This window comes from Podarcis melisellensis (assembly GCF_964234715.1).
Source record: "Podarcis melisellensis genome assembly, chromosome: 6".
Taxonomy (NCBI): Eukaryota; Metazoa; Chordata; class Lepidosauria; order Squamata; family Lacertidae; genus Podarcis; species Podarcis melisellensis.
This window is the reverse complement of record NC_138538.1, coordinates 65497451-65521153: the sequence shown is the minus strand read 5'-3', so window position 1 is coordinate 65521153 and position 23703 is coordinate 65497451. Positions and strand designations below refer to the sequence as shown.

The 23703-nt window shown below is 40.3% G+C and overlaps 2 protein-coding genes and 1 long non-coding RNA gene across 6 annotated transcripts in view; 2 read left to right on the top strand and 1 right to left on the bottom strand.

The window, feature by feature from the left end:
- Positions 1 to 310: 310 nt before the first annotated feature.
- Positions 311 to 17883, bottom strand: DNAJB4 (DnaJ heat shock protein family (Hsp40) member B4). Of its 4 annotated transcripts, XM_081914285.1 has the most exons (5): positions 17734 to 17877; positions 16998 to 17090; positions 8545 to 8821; positions 5296 to 5870; positions 311 to 2678 (listed from the first exon to the last, which is right to left on the bottom strand). In XM_081914285.1, the coding sequence occupies exons 3-5, from the start codon at positions 8753 to 8755 to the stop codon at positions 2445 to 2447; spliced, it is 1020 nt and encodes a 339-aa protein (XP_081770411.1). In that variant the 5' UTR covers positions 8756 to 8821; positions 16998 to 17090; positions 17734 to 17877; the 3' UTR covers positions 311 to 2444. The 4 variants fall into 4 exon arrangements, with proteins under 4 accessions (XP_081770411.1, XP_081770410.1, XP_081770413.1 ...); XM_081914284.1 differs by lacking the exon at positions 16998 to 17090 and having other exon boundaries at positions 17734 to 17883; XM_081914287.1 differs by lacking the exons at positions 16998 to 17090; positions 17734 to 17877 and adding an exon at positions 17522 to 17703.
- Positions 11053 to 11671, top strand: LOC309371575. Its single transcript, XR_014169214.1, has 2 exons — positions 11053 to 11121; positions 11306 to 11671. It is a non-coding gene; the product is annotated as an uncharacterized lncRNA (long non-coding RNA).
- A 328-nt stretch (positions 17884 to 18211) lies between the features above and the next one.
- Positions 18212 to 23703, top strand: part of FUBP1 (far upstream element binding protein 1) — a 30161-nt gene continuing 24669 nt past the window's right edge. Inside the window, 3 exon segments of the mRNA XM_081914184.1 lie at positions 18212 to 18430; positions 22225 to 22315; positions 23072 to 23134. Coding sequence (XP_081770310.1) covers positions 18317 to 18430; positions 22225 to 22315; positions 23072 to 23134 — 268 coding nt within the window. The 5' untranslated portion in view covers positions 18212 to 18316.

Genomic DNA, 23703 nt, shown 5'->3' with positions numbered 1-23703 from the left:
CACCCAATAGGAATTGGGCCTTTATCATTGTGGCATCTACCCTTCTGAATTCTATCCCTTTAAGTATTAACCAGATGTCATCCTTGTTCGGTTTGGGCACATAAGGAAAGTCATTTAAGTTGATTTCCTTCCCAGTCTGCATCTATATTGGAATTGTTTTTAACATTATTTCTATTTATCCCTTGTTGTCTGCTACCCTGGGAAGCAAGAGCAGGATATAAATTCAATAAAGTAATAGATAAATAATAATTACATGCATTTGCTCTCACGCACTCAACTCAGTTGAAATTACAAAAATAGAAAACACAAGTTAGAAACAATATATTTAATTAAAAAACATATAAATGCAATACAGATCATGAAAGATATGTAAATGCATAAACAATGTGCATAAGGATGAAGCAGCCATTTTCTACTTTCTCACTTTTAGTGTCATGAGTGCTAGTGTCACGAGTGCAAGTTCTGGATCCTTCTACTTTCAGAATGCACACATTTCTTCATATCTCATGTATAAAATCTTATTAAATGTTGCCAATTCATTCAAATGGGTAGTTTCTAGAATGCCACCCCTTATAACTATTCTGCATTATAGATGGCTACTGCTTAGGGAATGGGTGTCATAATTAATTTTCTACATAAAAGCATACAAAATTGTTAATTACCCTGTTGGTTAACAGTGCAGCTACCTAGCACATTTGTATGTACATGAAATCATTTATTTTCTTTAAAGAATATGACTTTCAGATGTTAACATATTGCAGCAAGTTTAAAGACAAATGCTAAAAGGATGTTTACTTGTTAATTTTTGCCATCCAAGGGTACCAGCCCTATAGATTCTTTTTCTTTTCTTTTAGAAAACTATAATTGAGAGCATTTTCTTCCCTTCATTTAGATAATTCAGAACAAGCTTACAACTTTTTAAGTGGGATCGAGTACTACTAATTTACTGACCACAGAAGTTTCAAGGGGCTTAAACTGTGCAAGATTATGAAGTTAGTGTGCTTGAAATAGGCCCATTCCCTTGACATTTGTTCAGATAACCCTTCTATATAGATTCGCTCTCTCAGCAGGCAGGTTCCATAATTTGGACATATGTTTTAATGGACATTAAAGCAACTGCTATCACATTTTTTCCATATGGAAATGTGGTAAATCAGCTGTGAGCTTGTTGACTGGAATGGTTGCTTGAGCTGGGTTTGGTGGGAAAGCATGTGGCCTAAAGTGCCAGAAAGTCTTGAGGCCTTTTTACAGGTTAATAAGATTTACCTAGGTCGCTATGCCTTTTAGAAGAAAGCAGGCCCTTACTTTTGGCAGGGAACATCCCACCTTCGGATCATATTTGGATTACCTTGCTCTGTGTTGTATGCTTTTGTCCCTGCGAAGCCAATGATTTTATTGATATGTGCAGAACTGGCTGGTTTAGCACAGTTTGTTTGATCTGACATAATTGCCCAAATATATTTGTTCTCACTAATGTTTTCTTTTATCAAATAAATGTACCTCCTTTTGGAATTTTGTTTGTGTGCGTGAGCTTTATTTAGGTAATGCCTTGGTACTAAATCCAATACTTGACTGCTTAGTTCCCTACCAGGTACTGTGTTTTTAGAATAAGGTCAGACAGCAGAGGGTATTGCTTTGACCCTTGTTCACTTGGAATCTTAGGAACGTCAGGTGAAGTCTGGGAGTCTCTTGGCCTGGGCTGGATAGGAGTGGAGGCTGCGTAAATGTAGGGTAGGGGTTAGACCCTGAATATTTGGCAACTACTGAGTCACCCACCTTATGCTCTGGTTTGGAGCATGTTCATGGCATGGTACATATATGTATGACTGTGGAATGGCACATATAATTTTCTGTTAGGCAAGCATCTGTAGAATACTGAGGAAAGGAATCCAAAAATAATGCAGAAAAAAAACTTGCCCTTCGGGCTCATGAACATTTCAAGTGAGATTTCCTGCCTTCTGCTGTGTGCAATGTAAACATAGCGAATTGGCATATACACAACATAAATATTGCAAACGTTACATAGATTCATACTACGAATTCCCATTTCTGATCCTGCAATATAATAATCTCACATAGATGATAAAGAAATATCTGAAATAAAGTGCTTTAAAACTCAAGCACTTCATGATTCTGTGCATATGAGATATGCACAGAAGTGCCCCCCTCACACACACAAAAATACATCTTACTTATAAGCAAATACTGGATAAAACTTTTTGAAAAGGAAAATCCAATACACAGCAAATGGTTTTAGCTTCATACTTGATTGCAAGTATTTTGTACTTTTGCCTCCTATTCTCATGCAGCACTGCATAACTCTCTCCCCAATCCACACACAAAAAAGTTAAGTTCCACAGTTATAGATTGCACTTTTACAGCATAAACCTCAACTCTTCAATTTTCAGTGTCCTTTTGGAACAAGTTCAAAAAAGTATGTTGTTTTATGAAACAGGAAGATTTCTCCTGAGTACTTCTTTTGATGCTGGAGCTATACTGTCTGGAAAGGTTACTTCAAATTCTATAATCAAGTCACCTCGTTGGTCGGGATTTTTGGGAAATGGTAAGCCATATCCTATAATTCTTCTTCTCATTCCAGGTTTTACAACTTCATTTACTGTCATAGGTATGGTTCGACCTTCTATTGTTGGTACATTGATTGAGGTGCCACACAAGGCCTAAAAAATAAGTTTAAAAAGCCAAATCAGAAGCAGCAGGACATTTTTTTTGTAAAGCACTTAAAGAAAGATAAGTATCTATGAAATATAGCTTAGAAATACAGTTACAGTATTATACATCCTATACTGTTACTCTGTGTTGGGTGTATTGGTAATGCTAGAAACACTACAAGTAAACGTATTCTCAAGTAAAGCCTAGGGTGTAATTTTCAGAAGCAGAGATTGAATCTTATACAAATAATTAATGTGTAGCCCAAATTCTTACAGCACAATCCTATGTATGCAGTTCATAACTATAAATGGTTTTGTAAATGGAAAACAATAAGCAAACATAGCTGAACAGTTCCCACTACATGGAACAGAAGTGGCTAACCTGTGACCACTCCCATATGACCAATGACATTGCTGGCTCAGGATTATGGGATTTGGCATCCAACAACATCTGGAGGGTTACAGGCTCTCCATCCCTGCTTTACATAGAGCTTCTTGTGCATATAAGCACTACCAGTAGTGGTTGGCAGGGCAGTGGCCGGTGGAGCTGCTTTGCTGACCTAGTTTCCCAAGGTCATGCATTGCTGCCCATTACCAAGAGGGAGAGGGGCAAGGCAATGGGGACCTCTGTGTAGTGCAAAGGCAGATTGGCTGCACCCATACCAAGCTCCCTGCTGCTTTGCCACTCCTCCTCTTGCTAACCAGCAGTGACTTCCTGGTGTTGGCAAGTCAGGTTAGCAATCCAGCCCCACTGGTCACTACTGGACACCATTAATCTTCTCCTTCAGGTAGGAACCATCCATGCCAGATGTAGGTAACATGGTGCCCTTCAGATAATGCTGTCTACAACTTGCTTTATTCGTTATCAGTGGTTACAGTGGATGGGGTGGGTGGGAGTTTTAGTTCCAAATACAGAGGGCATCATGTTGCCTATCCTTGATCTATTCATGCAAAGCATAAGTGCACTACACTCGTTTTGCAACCCATGGACAAAAATGAAAGAGTCCTACATGCACGGAATTCAGTGTTTATGTAAGAATCCTAGTAAACCACTGTCAGCCAACCTATTAGGAATGTCAGACTCTCTAACTAATTGTACTTGAAAAAAAAAAAACCAAAGCCTGGCCTAAGCTGTATTCAAAATAAAATTAGCAAAATATTAGTTGCTTAGATTCACTATAGAGAGGTATTTACATGGTATCTGTAATATTGTTATAAGGCATAGCTCATAGCGCTATTTAGTTTTGTTTTGTTCTATTTCATTTAGCTTGTTTAGCTCTAACTGCAACATAATGTACATATACATCAATTTAACACCCATTTATATAAAAGCATTGGTTTAAAATTAAACTCATGCCATCTCAGCTAAGTTTACTCTTGCTTACATTGGCCAAGTTTTGGTTTGCATAACTGCACCATTTTGTATCCAACTACTCAATTGCTACAAAATTAGAAGCAAAGCAGATCATGTTGTTCACATAGCAGTGATTTCTCTGCTGTTTTTAAAAATCTGCAACTTTATTAGAGTGCAGGTGGGTGCTTTCTCTCCCCCTCCCCCCCCCCGAGGCATTCTGGTGGGAGTTTTGCTCATGAGTCTGTTTTGGGTTTATGTATTTGTGTTCCAATAACCTTTTAGACCAACACATTTTCTATCACGCTGCAGAGCGATGCCACATCCTCATACTGAAAAGAGCCACTGAATAGAATCAGAAAACATCCCAGCCAGTTAAAAGGAAGGCTCAGCTGAGTACATGGCTAACTTTTGTTGCAGGCAGAGAGTTGTGCCCAGTACTAGCCCTACTCAGAGCAGATCAATTGAAGTAAATGAACCTGAGTTAGCCAGATCCATTAACTTCAGTGGGTCTACTCCAAGTTGGACTAGCATTGGATTCAAACCAGAATTGAACATAAAATGGCAATGAGGGGGAAGTAAGAGATGGCACAAGCAGCAACCAGAATTATGAAGTACAGTGTTAGCTTTGGATATTTTATCCCACACTCTGTTATGACATGCTACAGTCAAAGAATAGCAGTCATCCTTCTTCCAAACGGTGCTGAACTATTCAACACAGTGGGTGGAATCCAGTGTTACACCATGGTGGATGTGCCATCAATGCAAGCAACTGCAGCTTGCCAGATGGAACTATCCTCCTCTCCTCCTCCCTGGGTGCTGCTCTGGGAGTTCTCCCAACACTCCCCCGGAGTCGATTTTGGGGCATGCTGGTTGGAAGGGGCACTGGGGTGTGGTGAGGGGAAAGCCCCATTGTGCAAGTGGAAGTTCTTCTGCAGCGCTTGCGCTGACAGGACTCGTTAGGTGAATCACGCCCATTATCTGGGTGTCTACATATTTATCAAACAACATCATCTATGGCAGGCTTCCTTAAACTCGGCCCTCCAGATGTTATGAGACTATAATTCCCATCATCCCTGACCACTGGTCCTACTAGCTAGGGATCATGGGAGTTGTAGGCCAAAAACATCTGGCAGGCCAAGTTTTAGGAAGCCTGATCTATGGGCTATTATCAAGTTCAACTCAGCTTTGACTGTAAAACAATGTGAACAAGTTTGAAGCACAGATGGCATGAAGTTTTAATAATACCATTCCAAAGCATAACAAGGTACTTACCTCTCGTAAGCTGATCTTGACTGGATAGACAATATTTGAACCATCCCTCTTGAAGTGAGGATGTATTTTATCTTTAATAACAAACACAATATCAGCTGGTATAGTGCTAGGTGTTTCATCGCCTTCTTTGGGGAATGTAATTTTGGTGCCCTCTTTCCATCCTCTCTTGATATCAATAGTGAGGATTTTATCCTCCGTTCTGACACTTCTACCATCTGGGTTGAGCCGTTTTCGGGAAATTCTCATTCTTTTTGTGCATCCATGGTAAATCTCTTCCAGTGATACCTTGAGTTCATGAACAATAGGGGGATCTTGCTTACGACGGGGTTGGCTACCAACAGTGTTTCTTTCCCTTGGGAATCCATTCATATTGAAAGAAGTAAAGGAACCAAACGGATCTCCATCCACTTCCATGTCTTCAGTGTCTCTGCCACCAGGCATCCTTCTTCCAAAGAAGATCTCAAAAGGATTGGCACCACCAAAAAATGCTGCAAATGTGGCATGTGGGTCTCCATGAAAGGAGTACCGGAAAGTACCACCTTGCCCATCTGGCCCTCCAGTTCCTCCTTTCAGTCCTACAAAAGGGTACAAATAAGTTTAACAATGCCAACCTTAAATACAGGGAACCAGGCAGAGGGCCTTCTCTGTAGTGGCACCCACCCTGTGGAACACCCTCCCATCAGTTGTCAAGGAGATGAGTAACTATATAACCCTTAGAAAATAGTGAAAGGTAGCCCATTATAGGCAAGCCTTTTAATGTGTAATGTTTTATTATGTTTTTATACATGTTGGAAGCCACCCAGAGTGGCTGGGGCAACCCAGTCAGATGGGTGGGGTACAATAATAAAATTATTATTATTATACTGGTTTAGAAATGCAAGGCACAATCTCCAACTATAATCATGTATACATTTAACGATGGGACTTACTTTAGAGTACTGTATTCAGTAGGGTCTACTTTGAGGAAGCAACCATTGGATTGGGCCACACATCAAATATAACACAGCCCAATCTTACATGCATTTATTTGGAAGCCCAGCTGAGTTTAATTGGACCTACTTCTAAGTTTTGAATAGACTTAGAAATTAGAAAATGCTAAAGTACTGCAAGCTACGCAAAGTGATATTTATAAAGAGATCTTATGAAGTTATGCTATCACACTCATGCTGACAGTTACCTCAGCTATTTCAAGCCTGCCATTTCTTCCAACGTTATGGCACCCACCTACACTCTGTGATTAATTACACCTACGCAGCCATCCTAAATTTAAACAGTTTCTTAGCTTTCTAGTCTATCTTCAAAACACCTAAGCAGACTCTGCATGAGAAGGCTGTGGGCCATAACTCTATACTCTTTGGTTCTAATTGTCATCTGCTGCTTGGTAGTGTGTGTGTGTGTGTGTGTGTGTGTGTGTGAGTGAGAGAGAGAGAGAGAGAGAGAGAGAGAGAGAGAGAGAGAGAGAGAATGAGAATGAATAGAAAAGAACATGAATGTTTTCAAGTTGGGGATGTAGTACCCAAAGTTAGGAGAGAAATTATGCTGTCATGGATTTTAATCAAATTTACATTAGGGTGGGATTCAAAAATGTAAGAATACAAATCTCTAGAAAGGTTTTAAAACTCTACTTTCAAAAATCTTATTTGTGTTGACTTAGAACCATGAAAACAAAAATCAAGTCTTTTCTCCAAGCTTAGAAAATATTCAGTAAATAAAAATAGGTTGCTAAAATGGCTTTTCAGGCTAAACCTAGTCTCTTAGCTATGATGAGCATGATGATCATATACAGATGTAGTACTAATGCCAAGCGGGCTGACAAACCATACCATGTGCTTAGCGGAATGACACTTCCTAGAATAGATAATGGATAGGTTTTGCTGAAAGGACACCGGGTCCCATGGCTATAAAAAGGGGCTCTGGACCCACAGTCTGCCCATATCCTGGGCAGCAGTAAAGCTGCTGCATTCACCAAGATTTAAAGCTTTATAAGCTTATTAAATATCTATGTGTTACACAGAAATATTAGGCCTGATTTTATGTTCGGTGACAGCTGCTTCTATTCCTTTCATTTTAATTTCTCACAGGACGAGTAGAAAATCCATGCTGATGTTGGCTGGGAAAGAAGCAGACACACACACACTGGTATAATTAGGAAAAGAATGTAGGAATGAAAAGGGGAATAAAGAACATGTGAATGCCTAAAGAATGCTGATCCTTGACTAAGAATAAGGAACCCATTTGTTTCAAAGCCTCACAGAAGTCCAATGACTACAAGAGAAACAGTGATCCTGGAGCTGCAGTATTAAAACTTCAAGTAGAACCAGCATTTATAGAAAAGTGTAGATTTGTGATGAATTCAAACTTCTCAGAGCAATCATCATCAAGAGCTCATCAATTAAGTGTTCACATGTTTTCAATAGCCTCACAGAAGTCCAATGACTACAAGAGAAACAGTGATCCTGGAGCTGCAGTATTAAAACTTCAAGTAGAACCAGCATTTATAGAAAAGTGTAGATTTGTGATGAATTCAAACTTCTCAGAGCAATCATCATCAAGAGCTCATCAATTAAGTGTTCACATGTTTTCAATAGACCATCATAAAGTGAGGGAGTATATTATTGTAATGAAGCCAGCTTAGGTCAGCATTTGAACAAGATTTTGAACCATAAAGGTAGCAACCCAGTTCCAAAAGTTATAAGAATCCATCTAAACTAAATTATTTTAACATAATCGTTTTAAGCTAAACACACTGCTTCTGGGCCTCATTCCCTTGGCACTTTAGCACTGTTTACAATTAAGCTGAAAACTTGTCCTAGTATTTCATGACATCAGACAAATTCTTTCCTTTCCAGGCAAGATGCCAATATTGGCTGGAGTCTGGACACCTGGACCCTGACTGAGAAGGGCCATTTTTAATAAAAGCTTATTTTAATAAAACTATACCCGTATAATTTATGCTACCTTGGAAGAGTGAGACAAACTCAGCACACTATTGCAAAGTTTTTGTAACATAAATTAAACAGTATCTACTAACATGTTTGACAGATGAATCAAATAGATTCACATAGAAAATAACCTAAATTAGAACATTCCATAGAAGTATTAGACTCTCAAGCAAGACTTGAATCCTCAAACTATGTTACTACATCTAATTGCTCAAACCTGCTTCTTAAAAACTGTCTCACTGCATCTGACATTTAAAAAAAAGCTTTCTATTTTAAGCTAAAACTACTGTACATAAAATTCTTTTACCTTCTTCTCCATACTGATCATAAATTTCTCTTTTTTGGGGATCACTCAGCACCTCATAAGCTTCTGCAATCTCTTTGAATTTTTCTTCTGCGTGGGGAGATTTGTTCTTATCTGGATGCCATTTAAGGGCTTGTTTTCTGTAAGCTTTCTTTATGTCTTCATCAGATGCTCCCTTTTCGATCCCAAGAACGGAATAATAATCCTTTCCCATACTGAACCTTCACAAAGTTTATTTCCTTCTATATAACAGCGTCCAGTTTCTCAGCTTGCGATGTTGCTGGAAAAGCGTTAACAGAAGTCACAAGAGCAGCAGTTTTAGTAAGCAGCGGGCAGACTGCTTATTACATTCTCCCCTCCTTGGTCGTTTCATACAGATAAATATACACAGTGGTAGAGACACTGCCACCCAGAGCCCTCCCAATTATACTACGTGTCTGTGCTCTTTCTAGAACAGCAAATGCTGTAAGACGTCACTTCCCAAGCTAACTACAGCCAAAACTCTGCAGTGTTCCCTTTCTGCAGTTAACTGTTCAATGTCCTTCTCCCTCTGAATCTGAATGAATTGCTGATAGGGGAGGAAAAACCTTAACCCCCACTTTCCTTTTGTATATGGACCTATGTATTTCAGACACTGGTCAAATTTTGCACGCTGTGATAAAGTAATAAGTGTGAAAAACGAAACTGTTAGATAAAAAACAACAACAACACCCTGATTTCTTAGTTGTGAGGAATCGGTTAACAGGATAGAGATGGCATGCAATTAACAACAAAAATTATGGGAAAGCAAAGATCTTATAAAACACAGGCCATGTCTCCTGCTCCCAGTACATTGGTTTTGATTTCTTCACATTCAGCCTATAAAAGCAAAATGCAAGTGCTTCTCTAGCAGCAACACAACTGAATGATTGATTGCCTCGCAGCACCAGTCACTTTCCATGCTACCCTCTAGGCACGAGTGACAGATACAAAATAGATTAAGCCTTTGCGTGAATTTGCTTTCCTCATGGAATGTCAAATGTTGGGGGGGGGGAGCCTAGCACAGAGTAGGGTACAAAAAGCAACCTGTCAGTTTTTTGCAGTCATTTTAGTTGCAGGTGGCACCAATATATAGGTGGATAGTACAATCAGGTAGCTGAAACAGCAGAAGCAACAAGAACCAATTTCAATTGTTTTAGGGAAAATATAAAAGTAAATAAAGGCTAATAGTTGCTTTTCAGTTAACCTTAGATCGCAGTAAGTATGACTTACAAAAGACCATGATTTAAATTATGTATTATAGTTTCACTCTTCTCTTTCCCAGAGAGCCAGTTCGCATGACTGTTAATGGAGAACCCAACCACATATTCTCTATCCAGACTTTTTTGCTTGCCTTTTTTGCTTGCAAGCAGTTAAAATAATCTGTTTGTTACATTGATTTCACACTGGAGTGAAATTCAAGCATTCTAGTTTATGTTTGTTTGCTTATTCTAGTAAGCGGTGGATTCTGATACCTTTAAAACCAGCCTGTATTCTCAGAACCTACGCATTATAGGCGACATGGGGAATAGCACAGTACAATCAATCATTTTCCAAGACTCGGGGTAGGAGAGCCTTGGAACATCCATGAAGGCATTATCTTTTTGCCTTTAAATTTCTCATAATAGAACTGCCATTGACATCAAGACTAGAATTTCTTTCTACCAATGTTCGGAATTCCAAGAGAGAGTTTGGAACCTGCCCTCAACAGCTGCTCCATGCCAAGAGACGGTTTGCTCATTCAGTCCTGATTACAAAGGGCCTGGGGGGTGTCCTTGGGGGAATTTATCCCTCCCTTTGCCCAGCTCCCTTGCAGCTTTCTTATAATTTGAAGAAATGCATGTAAGGTATGCAACAAAGAGATGCAGTGTAGAGTGATCCTGTTCAGCACTCCCCATTGCATTTCTCTTCCCTCCCAGTTTTCTTCCGCACACCCCAACAGACAGTCAGCATTCCATTCCCGATAAATTCTACTGAAGTGCAACAGCTGAAATTATATGAAGTTTCTCATATACAGCTGTCCAAATAAGGGAATGGATGGATGTTTGAAGCGGGTGGGGAAGAATGAGGATGGGAGAAAGCCTGCCAAGAGACATTGGGAGGAAGTAGAATAGGCTACCACCAGCAAAATTACATTTGTGTTGCAGCATTTTCTTTAGCCTTCAGGAGCAACTCAAGATAGTTTTCCTCTGAATTGTTTAGTTCTCATACCTCGTAGATTGCCTACTCCACATCATCCTACTAAAGCCAACTGATTTTTTGGTTAGCTACCTTGAAACTTTTGTCTGAAAGATGGCCTAGAAACCTTTTACCAAAAATAAAACAGGCATGCCAACAATGACACTTGTGTCCTCTGTGTGTCAGATATGAATGGAAAGGGCATAGATGTGCACACAGAAACCTTTGCCTTGCTCTGGAACACAGCATACTCTAGTAGTTAATTTGGACACACAAGCAATCCAAATAACACATTCCTCTTCTTTCACTAGTACTGTATCACTTCTCACTACACCAGAAGGTTCTTCATGGAAATAAACGGGGAGCAATTCTCATTACATGTTGGTGAGTCCTTATCCTCATACCAACTCTGAAATATTTCATGAGCCATTTCACAATTCTGCTTGACTTAGTCCACAGAGGTGTAAGTGAAGCAAAACAAAAAGCAGTGATGCCACCGCAAGTGGGGTTGGCATGAAACTGTGTGTGACTTCTTAAATGACATTTTGGCTTTCTTTTTCTTTTATAGATTCAAGTCCCTATGTCAAACCAGTTTACCAATAGAAAACATACATATCCATCAAAAACATGTTTGCAGTTAAAATTAGTAATGTGTATATTTCTTTTTTTACATGTGAGGTGGTATTTGTGCTGCTGTTTCTGACACGTTATATAACCATAAAATGAGATGAAAATACAGCTGGTCTTTTCTTCAGAAAGTGTATTTATAGCTTGTTTGAATAATATATTCCTGTTAATAGCAAGGTAAGACCTAGGGAAGAGCTTATTCTATTTTCTACAACATGGCTTCAAAATGATGTGATCTATTCTATTAACCGAAACAGTTCAAGTAGCATGAACAATTCAAAGTAAATAACAGGTCACTCTAAATATATTTTTAAAATTCTATTTGTAAAGCCCTTTTTTTCCTTTTTATTTCCAACATTGAATTTGAGTTATCTATTGGTCTAGATCAGGCATGTTCAACAGGTAGATTGTGATCTGCTGATAGATCACAGGGTGTTCCTGATAGATCCTGGTAGATATTTGGCCCCTCAGTGATCTCCCCCCCCAAGGGGGGGGAACAACTGTGGTTTCCTAAAATAAGCTCAACAACTTTGGTCCATCCAACGACAATGAGTAGATCACTGCCAGGTTTTTTATACTGTGAGTAGATCACAGTTTATTGGGAGTTGGATGTCCCTGGTCTAGATGGACATCTAGCCTTTAAAACCAAGGCTGGTGGTTTTACTAGAAGCAAGGTGAAGTGTATATAGTGAGGCATCATATAGCATGCTGTAACTTGCTGTAAAGAATTGGTAGGAATAGTTTTTGTATGCAAAGAGAGAGGCAACAAGAACTTATTTTACAAAAAACTTATTATCTTACTTTGCCAACCTATGTAAATAAAAGTTAATGGGTGCTTCCCTCTGTTCTATTATCCTGCCCCATTCTTCTGCCTTCAACATATCCTAGTACAGTCTTCTTCCTATACACTTCTCTGCTTGACCAGAGCAGAAAGGAGTTGGAATGAGCAGCTTCCACAGCACAAATGGTGGCTGTTGTTCATTCTACATACAGTCTGGCAATTTTAAGGTTATGGCAGAAACAGATACATATTGGACAGCTGTTTCAGGGGCTATGTTCTGTCCACCTAACTTAAAAGGTAAATAACTCTCTTAAAGGAAAACAGGACCTTACCTGACCACAATCCTTACACACAGCAATACGTGAAGTTTCCTCTGATCCTGATCTGCTCAGTTTATTTTTGTGAGAAAGGAACTCAGGATATCATGTTCTGGAACTGAGCAGGGAATATTTTGTGTAAACATCCTCTCCTTGTCTTTCAGTTGCCAAGTAAAAGCTCTAGTCAGATTCTTTCACTGGCTTTGTTTTTGGCAAGACCAACATAGAAACCAACTTTTGTGATGGGCTTAATAGAGAGCAAAGACAGAAGAGCACTGAAGCTTATAGAAAAAGTGTCTGTTCTGTTGCTGCTCATGCTATTTGTGTACTGTACATCAGTGGAGAATTTTACTCAGACACTCAGTTCAATGTCACACAAAGGATATTGAACACTAAGCAGCTGAAAATTAACATGACACAACAACTGCATGGAATTCATGATCAGAGTGCAAGGGTTCTGTTCTGAAAGCAAAGAATTTTCTCTCATTTTCTCCAGGTTCCTGCTTGACATACTGTAAAATACTTCTCCCAAGAAAGTTTCCTCTTCCTGGCCTATCTTTTGCCACGTACTTTTAAGGAAGCCAACCAACATTTTGAAACTACTTCATTTAGCATTATGAGAACAAGCCTCATCAGCCTTCAGGCTCCCACACTTTTCCTCCAGCTACCCATGTCATCTGAACACAGGCAAACCAGCTTCATACAGTAGTTTATGAAGCTGACTTGTTTCAACTAATAATAATAATAATAATAATAATAATAATAATAATTTATTATTTATACCCCGCCCATCTGGCTGGGCCTCCCCAGCCACTCTGGGCGGCTTCCATAAAAACCAAAAATACAGTAAAATATCACACGTTAAAAACTTCCCTGAACAGGGCTGCCTTAAGATGTCTTCTGAATGTCAGGTAGTTGTTTATCGCTTTGACATCTGCTGGAAGGGTGGGCGCCACTACCAAGTGGGCGCCACTACCGCGAAGGCCCTCTGCCTGGTTCCCTGTAGCTTCGCTTCTCGCAATGAGGGAACCGCCAGAAGGCCCTCGGCGCTGGACCTCAGCGTCCGGGCAGAATGATGGGGGTGGAGACGCTCCTTCAGGTATACTAATCATAGTTAAGATTAACCAGTATCTAAGGGGCTACGACACTAAACTGTGCTTTAATCTGGAATGAGAGCTCAAAAACTCCACCTTATGGCCATACTACAAGTACTGAATCAGTTTAGCATTTCATCAAAATTCAGCCAATGCATGTCCAGCAGATTAAAATATGTCATGGGTAATGGGGTTGAGAAAAAGGTAAACATCCTCAAAAATATACCAGTGAATAATTAGAGCTTTTCTCATTTACTTTCTAGAAGTACTTTAAAACACGACTTAGTGTCTATCCCACTATTTAATCCCAAGTAGAGCATAAGAAAATTATTCCTATCAAAACTTTACCAAAAAAGGAACAGCACAAATTTCAGCTGTAGACATGCAACATATTTCAGGGGGGTGGAGTGTGTTTCCAAGTATCCATGCCAGAGACTTACTCTCAAGGGCTTTTCTCCACCCACACATTGGAGTATGACTCACAGTGCTAAAGTTAAAGTTTACAGAAGACTTAGAAGTCCAATTCTCTTGCGCTGTAAAATCCAGTAAGAAAAGACTGGATTTGATTCCTTAAACCTAACCAGCAGGAAGATCCATGGCAGGTAATTGGGTGACAGAAGCGACAAATGTTTTGAACTAAAATTCCCAGATGATGTCACACATTAGGAGCTCTACAGAAAGAGAAAGAGAAAGCTAAATGGCTCTGAGCATAATTTGTCAGATCAGAAACAACTAAAGGTGGTTGCTTAAGTCTTTGAGTTTTAATATTCCTGTGTCACTCCATATCTCACAAGAGGCCCTTCTTCGAACCTGTTACAAATAATTTCATAACAACCCAGAACTACCATATTCAGTATTTGTATTCATAACTCAAGAATGTGTTTTCCCTTGCAAACAAGTAGTGAGGGGTGTTGCCTACCCCCAGCCTACCCCCATTCTAATTGACAGAAGCTTATTAAATGAGCCATTTAGATGCAGTCAGCAAGAAGCCCTTTGCCCAAGATACTGCAAGTTGTACCACACCTGACTGCAAATCCTCAAAAAGATTTACAAATTGTACAACTATATTGCTTCCCTCAAGATTTTACCTTGGCTAAATCTATTTACAAAAACAGAGAATGATTTAAGCACTGCCGATGATTCGCCTCAGAAACATCTGTTCAGCTACCACAAAATCCTGTCTAGATCCGACTATAAATAATTCAATGGTTGCTCTTTCCAAAAGGCTTTTCTTCTCATTCTTCCCCCCGAATAAACCTCCTGTGGAATGCAGGAATATTAAACGAAGGCCTAGCATGGGTTATGTTGTTATAGCAGGGAAAAAGCCAAGCAGCTCTCCATTCCAAGAGTCTAGTCCCCTTTGTTTGGGGGCAAGAACACTTTCACAAAATAATGAACTTCATGTGATTACATGCAGTTCATGAGTTAGTGCACAATCTAGTGCTCCTCCTCCTCTAAATTAAGCTGTAAAGCAGGATCAAGAACGTATGGAACTCTAGATGTTGCTGAATTACAACTCTCACCAGTTACTGCCAGCATGTTTATGCTTCAGGGAAAATTGCATGAAATGTAACCAACTTCTTATTGTGAATAAATGCTTGCAAGCTATTTTATTAGTACATTTTGAAAAACTGTTTTAAACTCTGGATGTTTTATATGAGCACCATCTGACTATGCCCACTAGAGGTCACTAAACAAATATTAATCTTTACAGATACTAGAAATCTTACCATCCCAAGGTTTTCAGTTTAGAAACATTATGGAAAATAAATACTGTAGTTGTTTTTGTTACATTAAACTCGCCCTTTGTCCAGTGTAGTTTCTTTGCCACTTGCTCTTTAGTCTTAATCATGTGTTGTAGGTATACAGTTGAGGTAGTGGTTGGCCCAGGGTCAATGTTATTTTCATATCAAGCAGCAATTTGAACCTAAGTCAATGAATATCTTACAGATTTCAATTTGTGGCGTACTCCTGATAATGAAACTTCTCTGGCTGTCCCATGATCATTCCTATTTCTTGCCCCCCACCGCAAGCTCACAGCTTCAAAATAGATGTTATGATGAGCAGTGGATTCCAGAAAAACACTTTATGAATTATTTTGAGGATGTCTGTCGCATTGAGCCTGTCTCCTCTGCTTGAAGGCAAAAAAAGCTGCACAATACCCCCATATCATTGTTTCCACTAATCACTATGTTCAAGGAATTAAGAGAGAATTGTGCAACTTACCGTATATCAAGGCTAAAGTGTCAACACTAAGTCCCTTAACTCGCTAAATCTTGCCTAGTGAACCCTACGTAAATCTTTCAGATAAAAAGGAAAACAGTGTAACTGTATGTCTTACAAAAAATATAAATCTAACCTGCAAGTTACTGCTTCTTCTATGGACCCTGCTCTTTGGGTCCTATTTCTCCCTGCTTAACATATAATATAACCCAATCCTATATATACTTTTTTGGAAAGTTTTTGACGCCAATGGGATTTTGGTTTTCAAACTTTTCTATCCTGAAGAAGCACTTTCCACATAGCAGTATCTTTGGGACCCACAGTTGTCATCTATGAACCAGTGTCATACTTCCCTGCAGTCATACATTGCAAAGGAACATCAACAACAGCAGACAAGCTGTGTTTCAGCAAAGGTTGTACACAATTACTGAACTTATTGAGGAATCGTTAAGTTTCCAATCAACCTAAGATTCTACAGAACAGTCTAAAAACACTACACTAAACTAGACATGCAAGTTTAAGATCACAGATTAAGATAAAGGATTGTCTCCAATTAAGTCATACTCAGAATAGAGCCCTTGTAATCAACAGACTTTACTGAATTCACCAAATTTACTTCCAAGTATGAGCTCATCCACACTTACCTTTTGCTCCATACTTTCTAGGCACAGGTCCACCTGCCACTTTCCCCAGGAAAACCTGATCTTTACTGCCAAATTGAAGTAAATGGCAATATGGGTTTTCTGCAGATTGCTGTTTGATCTGGTTTAGCAGCAAAGAGCAGGGAGTTTTGGAGTAAGCACTGGAGCAAAAAGAAAAAAAGACCTAGAAAGACTGGACCTGTGCCTAGAAATGTGGAACAAAGGTAAGTGTGGATGAGCCCTAAGACTCTGCAAGCAATTTAAACCCTTGAACCCACCTCACTGCCTGGTGGAACTTTAGAGAGCAGCAGGGACCCTGTTGTACCTGCAGCCCTGCTACACACTTGGTAGCCAGGGTAGGGAGTCAGGCAGATTGCTGCACTGGCCTGGAGCTGCTCAAGCCAAAATTGGGCTTGCTGTTATGTGGCAGCGATAGGGTCAGCTTGTGTGGGCTCTGCACTGCTGAGATTCTGCCAGTGGGACTTCAATCCACCAGCACATTTGAAAGGCTGAAAGTGGAGTTTCACAGCATCACTGTGCAGGCAGAAACCACGCCCAAAACATGTGTCCCCCCAACCCTCAGTCCAGCACAAAGGGGGGGGGGAGTATGGATTCCAGTTGGATATAGCCCGAGGAGTTTGTCTGATCCAAAATGTCCAAGATGCTATAACTGTAATGCATTTAGAAAGGATTAGATTAGACGGTGCATGGAAAATACACACCATATACTTAAAAGCACATCCCCACCTCTTAAGAATCCTGGGAACTGCAGTTCACCCTCTTGCAGAGCTACGGTTTCTAGCACCCACAGGCTACTGTTCCCAGAATTTGGGGGTGGGAATCGGATGCAAGCCCCTTAGGACATGTTATTACTTACAGATAGCATCTAGTCCCTGGAGTGTTTCTGAGGCCTATGCATCAGTACCAGAAACCCACGAGACATTTGCCCCTCCCCTCCCCGCCACATCCAAATTTAAGACATCACCGCCTGGAGGAAAAAAACACGTGTTTGTTTTTTGGGAACAGCAGGTGGAAAAGGTTTAATATAAACGTTATGGGCAGATACGAAATCAGCATTCATGGTTTTCTCCGGGACTTTACATGCTTGTTTCAGGGGCGTGCGCTTCTCTTTCGTTTTAACAACGTTTATCAAAACTTTAGCTGGGCTTCGCAGGCCCACTAATTTTGCTTGGGTTTGTCGCTATATATAAGGCGACCGCGAACGGCGGCCCGAGCCCGTTACTTTACGCGCCTTGCCCCTCGAGAGAGGCAGGCCCTCGTCGCGCTCACTCCACCCGCCCTGACAGACTCACTCGCAGGCCCAGAGGCTAAGGCCGCGACGACGGCGCTCCTCGAGAGACGCGACGGCAACTCCCTCAGAGCCGCCGCCTCCCCTCCGCTATTGTCCGAACACGCCGGCTCTGGAGAAACGTCAAAACGCCCGGGGGAGGGGTTTTAAAAAAAGCGCGCGAGAGGGAGGACTTTTGGGGATAACCTATCGCGAGATGTAATGCCGCCCACCCCGCTTAAAACGTCACCACGCTCGCGAAGAAATCGCGCGAGCCTCTCCCGCCCCCTAAGGGAGCACGCAACCCCTCCCCTTTCCACATTTGCAAATCTCAGCCTGTAATTCGTCCCATCTCGCGATAATCTCCTCCCTTTTCCCTCTTCAAAAGCTTTCCCCCTCCCTTTTTTTACCTTCCCGCCTTGAAATCTCATGCCCTTTTCATAGACGTCTCGCGAGCTTTTGCCGCGCGCCTCCTCCCCCTCCCCACCCCCCCCCGCCCTCCTCTCGTGGAACACGATGCGACGCAGGAATGTGAAAGGCTCCCGCCCGCCGCCATTTTCTTTCTTTCTTGGCAGGCAGAGAGCGCGGTAGGAAGCGGCGAAGCGGACATGGCGGATTACTCTACGGTACCCCCTCCTTCTTCGGGCGCGCCCGGGGGAGGCGGAGGAGGTGGCGGGGCAGTCAATGATGCTTTTAAAGACGCGCTGCAACGGGCTAGGCAGGTGTGTATCGTCGGCACCGGGCAATGGGTGCCGCTTCCCAGGCCGGCCTGGCCCGCCAGGCTTTTTCAAGCAGGCCGCCCAATTCGCCCCTCCGTCGCTCGGCGTCCTGCGCAAGGGCGAGCGGGGCACGCCCCACCACCACCGCCGCCGTCCCGTAGGCCGCCAGAGGCGCTCCCTCCGTTAGGAGCTGAGGCGGTTTTTTGTTCCGTGGGCCTTCGGGAGGACTTTTCGGGCAGGGGCGTCGTAGTTCCCTCAGTGACTAGAAAAAGGGGGTGGAAAGAGAAAGTCCTGTGGCGCCTCGGTTCCATTCGCGCCTCACGGGAACGAGGGAGGGAAGTGAGATTTGAGAGACACCATCCCTCGGATTATGAGGGAATTTCTTCCTCGGGGTCCTTTTCCCCCCCTCTCAAGCCGCCTTCCCGTAATGGCGGCGTCCTCTCTACGTGCACCCAGAGAGAAAGAGGCGGGTGGGTCGGCATTTCTGATTTCCCCCAACTTCCACCTCGCTCGCTCTTCGTCCACGAGGACCGTCTCCTTCCTTCCCCGCGTACAATGCCTGTACTTGTAGCGATTTTCATCGTTTGATGGAATAGTTTCCATTGCACAGGATGAGGGAGGAATTAGCGCTCGTACTCAAGGGGGGGGCAGCCTCTTGTATGACTTGAGTTTCCGCCTTTTTACTTGGGATATTTTTGTCCTCCCTTTTACTCACAGCTCAGGGTTTCCCTAATTTATTTTTTTTACACAGTCGCACAACACGGAGAAACCCGAAACACCTCTTTTATAAAATAGAAATTGTTGCCTAATAAGGTAGCTGGTCCACTCTTTACTTTCCTCTTGTTCACATAATAATTAGAAGGTGTTGTTTCTATATCACTTTATATGACCCCATAAGTTTTTAGATTAATTTTTTTCAGTCGCCTGCTGTATAGGTGAGATAAGAGCATTTTCTAAATCAGAAAAAGGACTCCCTTTCGATTCTGTAAGAGGTTATTTGAAATACAATAGTCAACTAGTCCTGACTGAAGTGTCTGTCCTGGTTGTGTGGTTTGGGGCAGTCGGGGAAAAAGAATTGGCTTCCTACTTGACTGTTGAAGATAATTGCCGCCATTTTTAGCAACTATGCTTCCCTTCCATTTATTTAGTTGCCTTAAGCTTTCTTGTTTCCTAGCAACTTACTTAGACCAGTTAGATGTAACAACCAGCCCAAATTCAGAAAAGTTTGATCTAGGAACCACATATCTTACTAATTTATAAAAGCAAAGAGAATTAAGAAGCATTTGGTTAAGAGTTCTTTGCCTTCAGCAGTTGCCAATATCTTTGTTCAAACGTTTCATACAAACTGAAAGCTCTAGCAAGACAGGATCACAGTCCTCTTCTTTGCAAGTGGGTGAGGTAAGGCAAGGAGGATAGTACTGAATCCAGTAAATTGTTGGTGTAGTTTTGTTAACGGAGAGGAAGTGGCAAAATAATTTATAAACTGTAGTATGAAGCTAAATTTTCAGGGCCCAACACTACCACCTTACCTCATAGATGACTGAATATACTCGTTTATTAAAAGAGAAAGACGTGGATTCTTTATAGCTGCACTCTTTCATATACACTAATAGATGAACCATTCTACACATTTTTTTAGATGCAGAATGGCTGTTATTTTAGATTAGTTATCTTCTTAGTGGCTGAAGATATAATCTTGAAAATGAGGTGTTGGTACATTTTAAAGACAAGACAATAAGGTTGTGAGAGTGCTTTTAATACATGCTTACAACAACAAAAAATTCTTGATTAAGGGCAGCTTGGAGTAGTATAATGTGTAACTCATTCCTATCCCAAATCTAGCACACTGAGGTGGATCAGATACAGCAACATGCCATAATTTAGAGTTACATAAATGACTCTGTCAAGACTCTTGGGTTTGCACACTCCCTACTTGTCTTTCACATTGTACTGTAATTTCTTTCTGCTTTGAGATGGGATTTGAACTGTTAGGCTTGTTTCTTTCAAACTAAAATAAAGAGAGAATCATAGGGGAGAAGGAGATGAAGGGAACATTCAAATATAAGCCTGAGCCAATTAAGTTGTATTTCATTTCGGCTGTGATATTAAATAATGCAATTCTAAACACGCTCAAAAGTAAGTTCTCCTCAAATGGGGTCTATTAGATGGGAAAAAGTTCCACTGAACACATTTAGTTGTGAATAAATATGACTTTAGCTCTTGTTTTTAAAACAGGAGAACCCAGATTTACAGGATCTTAAATTAATTTCATTTTAGTCATTAAAAATGCTAATTACCTACCTTTTATCTATTGATTCTCAGGTAGAGTAGAGAACATAAAATAAACAATCCACCATACAACAATAAAATGGTAAACCAAATAAGGCAGTTAAAATAGAGTGAGATGATCAATTACCAACTTATTAAAATACCTGGACGCAAATAGGTATGTTTTGACCAGGTGCTGAAATCATGATTGCTTGAGCTCCAATCATAAGTCTTAGGAGAGCATTCCATGTATGCAGTGCCACCACAGCAAAGGCTTTACCGCAGCACAACTAAGGTATGGCGCCACATAGTGGAAATTGCCCTGGTTATAGAACTGAAAACCCACCTTGGAGGATCTAAACACCCTGGCAACCTGGCATTGGTGGATATGTTCCTTTAGGTATTTTGGTGATGAGCTGCTTAGAGTTGAAAAGATCAGCACTTTGAATTGTGTTTTGAAGTGAATAAACCACTAATATAACTCTTAGAATCACTGTGGTGTCATTCCGTCTGTCCAGTAAAGAGAGAGAGAGCAGCTACATTCTGCCCTAACTTAAGTTTCTGGATTGTCTTCAAGGGATAGAACCATGCACGGCGCATTACAGTAACCCAGTCAGTGGGTCACCAGAGCATGGGTCACTATGGTCAGACTATCCATGTCAAGGAACAGTTATAGCTTTTAAAAAGACACTTTGTGTCGCTCATGCTACCCTGTGCCTCTTGTGACAATGCTAGATCAAAGAATACCCCGAAATTGCATCCCTTCTTTCAAGGAGAATGTAGCATAGGCTGTATACCTAAGTCTCCAGGCATGGGCATCTACAAATCAGAGTTTTAATTTGTCAGTGTTCAACTGCAGTTTATAACCACCATCAATCCCATACTAAATCCAAGCACTGGTCTAAGCACATGCACAGTACTGCTTGATATTTCAAAAAGATCTTCGCTGACATTAACCTTTGGAAGATTTACTGCAATTACTATATGAAGTATCTATACACTGGCTTGGGGCCAGTTTACACCTTGGAGAAGGAGGAGCATTTATAACACTGCACTTTGACTTTAGGCAGACACCCTCACTATTGTTTTAAAAGCCAGTTCCCTTTAAATTAATCATTTGGGCAAAATAGCAAGCAATTCACTGTTAGCTTCTATATGGTATGAGGTTCTATAAGAAATTGCTTGCGTGTTTGTGCCTGCCACAAGCAAGCACACTAACTTCTGATAACATAATTGGTTGCTGTTGTATATCAAGACTTGAATGTCTGATTCTTCCAGTTAAGCTGACACCAGTTGTTCTTCTCTTAATATAAAGGTTTGCCCTGATCTTCAAATGGTGGCCTCCCAGAGCAAAAATCATAGTTAGACAACTTGTGTTTAGTGTAATTTAATGCTTGACAACATATTAATGTATGATGTAAGGTATCTGTTACAGCAAGTGTAAAAAAAATCATTCTTTGACACATTACTTTTTACAACATAGTAAAAAAAAAAAAGACTTGACTTGCTTGCCTTTGCTTTTCTTTCAGATTGCAGCAAAAATTGGAAATGAATCTGGAACATCTGTGAATTCAAATGATTACAGTTATGGAGGACAAAAAAGACCTCTTGAAGATGGAGGTATGCTGTCAATCAGTATATAAGATGCTAATATATTCAATTCTAAAAAGTATAAACTGATAGTGTGTGTGTGAGTGCATGAGTTAGTTTAGCCTTTCTGCATTACTTTAATCATGGTTAGAAGGTAGAATAGTCCATCTTCAACATGGATATGATCTTTTAGACATAACTAAAAACCTAAGGTAGGTAAAATATGTATTATTTAAAATGCATCAGAAGCACAGTGTTGAAATATTTGCGACAGAGGATTAACAGCTCCTCTAATTTATATGGAGAATGCTCATTTGTTAATCTTTTTCAAACCTGGTGGTTTGGTATATAAGTTACATTGTGCAGGCACAACATTTTAAAATGTAGTTATTTCCTTAAAAAGACAAGCATTGAAATATATGGAGAAATGTCTTCCTCTAACTTGCTTGAACCTTTTGTTTTTAAAACATGTTACTGAAATTGTAGCATTTTTTAATTTTAAAAAGCTTTTGTGGGCTTAACAGGGTTTAATATGTTTATCTTCTAAAAGCAAAGCATTGTGTAATATTTTTTTAATTCATGTAGACAGTTTCTGACCTTGGAGGAGAATGTAGGTTTTGATGGATTATAATTTTGTTTACAGAAAATTTCTAAGGCTCTTGACAAGGAGTACTTGTGTACTTTATTAAAGTGCCTTTTATTATTAGTGAGGTTTTTAATATTCAAAAATGAGCTAATGATGCTTCAAATGATGTATGTAATGTATTCTTTTTATTTTATGTGTAGATGGCTCTTGGACAAGTCCGAGCAGTACAACACACTGGGAGGGAATGCCCTCTCCTTTTAAAGGCAGGAATTTTTATTTATTACCTGTGTTTAGTATGTAAACGTGAAATGAACTAGTGGATCTTTTGAAATGGATGACACAAATATTTCTTGGAATATGTGTCTGACTTTTACTGCACTTAATAATGGTGGTTCATCATATATTCCTGAATATGGGGTGGGACGGAAACATTTGAGGTAATTTTTATCAGATATCAGTTATCTACGACTTTCACTCATACTAAACGGATTTGGATGGTAGTGATGGTAGTGGCTTTGAATCTGCTGTTTTGACGTCTTATGCCGTGAAATTTTCAGTATTTGGTTAGGAAGTCTGTATGACAGTTCCCAGATTGAGATTGTATTGCTATGTGTTGGTTGAATCTTAAATTTTGATTTTCTATTTAGTATTGTGGTCGTTGTCAGATATAATTGTAAAATGATTATTTCTCACAATGGTGGTCTTTTCAGTTTTTGTTACAGAAGCATCATTAGCTTTAGTGTCAAATTACTAATAATACAGCTAAATGTTTGTTAGTTATGTTTTAGTGACCTGGACATCCGTAATAGTGTGTTTAAACCTGCGTGCCTTA

Bases quoted from the DNA above. Each gene is read 5' to 3' on its own strand.
- DNAJB4 (XM_081914284.1), bottom strand. From the start codon at position 8,755: ATGGGAAAGGATTATTATTCCGTTCTTGGGATCGAAAAGGGAGCATCT. The intron at 5,871-8,544 runs GTAAAAGAATTT...ACCCTTTTGTAG, and splicing joins TGATCAGTATGGAGAAGAAG to GACTGAAAGGAGGAACTGGA. The intron at 2,679-5,295 runs GTAAGTACCTTG...CTTATTTTTTAG, and splicing joins TCAAGATCAGCTTACGAGAG to GCCTTGTGTGGCACCTCAAT.